General features: G+C 49.8%; 1 protein-coding gene across 1 annotated transcript; it reads right to left on the reverse strand.

Annotated features, from left to right (window-relative positions):
• Window positions 1–1,888: 1,888 nt before the first annotated feature.
• On the reverse strand, window positions 1,889–2,995 carry LOC134376050 (igE-binding protein-like; the record flags this gene model as incomplete). Its single annotated transcript, XM_063094738.1, has 2 exons — window positions 1,889–2,082; window positions 2,359–2,995. Coding segments are annotated over 2 exons (831 nt in total), but the record flags the coding sequence as incomplete, so codon positions are not given.
• Between the last annotated feature and the right edge of the window lie 392 nt (window positions 2,996–3,387).

A 3,387-nucleotide genomic window follows, 5' to 3' on the forward strand; every position in this document is an offset into this window, starting at 1 on the left:
ATATTTGCCAAAGTGAGTGAGAGAGGCCTTAAGTCCACGTAAGGCAAGCCGTGCCAGAGCATCGGGATACCAATCAATGATTTTTGCTGGTGAAGCATTGGGATGGATCCACAAAAGGGGGCCGTTTTGCCAAAGCACTGCAGTTGGCAGTCCCTTTGTTTTACAAAGGCACAAGGAAAAGGGCAATGTGTCCTCAAGACGTGTCAATTGAGCTCCCTGTATGGCCTGTTCTACCAACCGCAAGGCCTGTTCTGCTGGCGGAGTGAGGGACCTGGGAGAAGTCAGATGGCTATCACCCTCAAGAATGTCAAACAGCGGCTTCAGGGCCGCAGAGGGGATTTTTAGAAAGGGTCTGAGCCAGTTGATGTCTCCCAATAGTTTCTGAAAATCATTAAGGGTTTGTAAGTGGTCCCTTCTTATCTCTACCTTTTGTGGGACAATCTTATCAGGGAAGATAATAGACCCCAAAAAATGTCCAGTATTTGCAATCTGAACTTTATCAGCAGCAATTTGTAGGCCCCAGTGTAACAAGATGGACTGTAAGCAAGGATATGCCTTTTGTAAAACTGTCAAATCTTTGTGGCATAACAGGACATCATCCATATAATGAATCAGGATTAGGGAAGGAAACTGGCGCCTCAAAGGCCTCAAAGCTTCTTGAACATATAGTTGACACATGGTAGGGCTATTTGTCATGCCTTGAGGCAAAACCTTCCATTGGAACCTTTTATCAGGTTCCATATGATTAAGTGAAGGGAGAGTAAATGCAAAGCGGGGCTTATCTAGGGGACATAAGGGGATGGAAAAAAAGCAATCCTTAATATCTATAATAACTAAAGGCCAACCTTTAGGTAAGGCGGAGAGAAGTGGAAGACCCCTTTGTACGGGGCCAAAAGAGTTCATCTGTTTATTAATGGCTCTCAGGTCGTGGAGCAATCTCCATTTTCCCGACCTTTTTTTGATTACAAATATCGGGGTATTCCAGGGAGAGGTGGACGGTTCAAGATGTCCAAGCCTTAGCTGCTCCTGTACTATCTGTGTTGCTGCCCTCAATTTCTCAGAGGACAATGGCCATTGAGGAACCCACACCGGATCCTCCGTTTTCCACGGAATGGGTCGTGCTGCCTCAATGGCGCCTAGGAAAAACCCAGACCTTGTCTTCCTGGGTTGCCTTCAGGGAGAATAGGTTCAATCCGACCCTGTTCCTTGGCTCCTAAACCCTTTCCCTGTTTATATCCCATCTTGGCCATAATCTCCTTAGCTTGAGAGGAGTATTCATTAGACAACTTAACTCCCATCTTTTGTAAAATATCACGCCCCCAGAGGTTAACGGGGAGCGGAAGCACGTAGGGAGTAAAATGTCCCTCTTGTCCCTCTGCCGTCTCCCAAGACAAGGGAGCGGAACTGATAGTAGGACTGGCCTGATAACCGAGGCCTTGTAGAGAGTGTGATGATTTAATGACAGGCCAGGACTTTGGCCACCAATGGGCGGAGATAATGCTTTTATCCGCACCAGTGTCCATAATACCGGTAAACAGTTTTCCTTTAACCCATAACTCTAGTTTAGGTCTCTCATTTAGGGAAACCATCAAGTACGCGGAATCCATGCCCGAGGAGCCCATTTTATTTTGCCCAGGCTCTGAAGGTCCAGCAACCTCTGGGAGGAGCAGCAGTTGAGCTATCCTATCTCCTTTGCTAATAGAGAAAACTCCTCCTGGGCATGTGCACAGAACTTGGATCTCAGAGTTATGTTGACAGTCAACTAGCCCGGGGTGGACAATTAGACCATTTAAAGTTAACGATCCTCTGCCAATTATAAGGCCCACGGTTCCAGGCGGCAGGGGCTGGACGGACTGTACAGGGACCGGCTGGACACCCATCTGTGACATCAATATGAAGTCGGAGGAGGCGTGCAAGTCCAATCTTGTGTGTCTTCCGACAGGCTCTCCTCTCTCTCCCCCTGACCCCGGTTTGTTTTGTTCCCATACTTTTGGGGGCCCTGGGAACGAGGGCCCTTTCCCCCGTTTTTTGGACTCTCTTGACGCTGTTCTGTCAGCGGCGGAAGGAGCCGCCCCTTGATATCTCTAACGGAGCGACATAATGCAGCTTTATGATATCCCTTAGAACAGCGGGAACAGAGGGTGTCTGTACTCTGAGGGCCCTTATCCCTGTCCGGGGCTTGGCAGTCCTTTTTTAAGTGTCCCGGTTGACCACATTTAAAACAAACTCTCCGGTCTAACCCCTGTCTCTGTTGTCTAGGCGGTCTCTGTGACTGGAGGATGGCAGCTGCTAGCCCTGCATTGGTCAGGGGTCCCCCGAGTTCTCGACAAGTCCTGAGCCAATCCTGTAAACCTTTACCCTTTCTGGGCGCTATAGCCGTCCAGCATTCCTGGGTAGCCTGTTCAAAAATCAGTTGCTCAACAAGAGGCGCAGCCTGATCAGGGTCCCCAAAGATACGCCCTGCTGCTTCTGTCATTTGAGCTACAAAATCTGAGAATGGTTCCTGTGGCCCCTGGATGATCTTAGTAAGTCCAGAAGTTTCCCCTTTCCTAGGGAGTGTCTTCCAAGCCTTAATGGCAGTGTTAGAAACTTGAACATAAGCACCCCATGGGTAAGCCGTCTGATCAGCGGCAAAAGGGCCCTGGCCTGTTAACATATCAAAGGTCCAATCTCGCTGCTCAGGAGTTAGTGCAGCAGCGTTTGCCCTAGCCTGAGCCTGTGCAGCCTCATGCCATAGCGCCTTCCATTCCATATATTGACCCATGGTAGGGAGCGCTGCCTTAGCCAACATTTGCCAGTCAGCGGGTGTCATAGCCACACCAGCAAACCTTTCTAGCATTACTAGAGTAAAATTGGCATTTACACCATATTTTCTAACCGCCTCTGCTAGATCCTTAATTTGGGTGTACTCGACGTGGGCATGAACTCTCCCTCCGCCCTCAACCTCAAAAACTGGGAAGGCAGCTTGAACCTTTTTCCTCACTTTATCAGAGAGGAATGAGAAGGGATTAGAAGACTGCACGTAAGGAGGAGGCGCCGAAGGCGCAGGCCGTGCGGGGGCCACTGGGGGGTGGCCGGCATTTCCACTCCCCGAGTGGTCTCCACCGCCTGTCGGGATGATATCTCTCCTCCTCGTACCTGGCAGCTTCCTCCTCCAAATCGGATTCCTCACTAGGGCTGAGGGGATCGGAGTCGGACTCATCCAGATTTAAATCTTCTAATTCTTGTTTTAAGGCCCCCAGCTCTTGCATAGGGTAGAGGCCTCCTTCTTTCCCTTCCAACTTTTGTCTGGGTTTTGAAATCCCTCCTTTACCGGCAGATGTGCCGGGAGTGTCACTTTGTTGTTTTAGAATCTCTCCCTCCTCCGTAGACTTACCGGGAGGGCCC

Source organism: Cynocephalus volans, chromosome 4, assembly GCF_027409185.1.
Source record: "Cynocephalus volans isolate mCynVol1 chromosome 4, mCynVol1.pri, whole genome shotgun sequence".
Taxonomy (NCBI): Eukaryota; Metazoa; Chordata; class Mammalia; order Dermoptera; family Cynocephalidae; genus Cynocephalus; species Cynocephalus volans.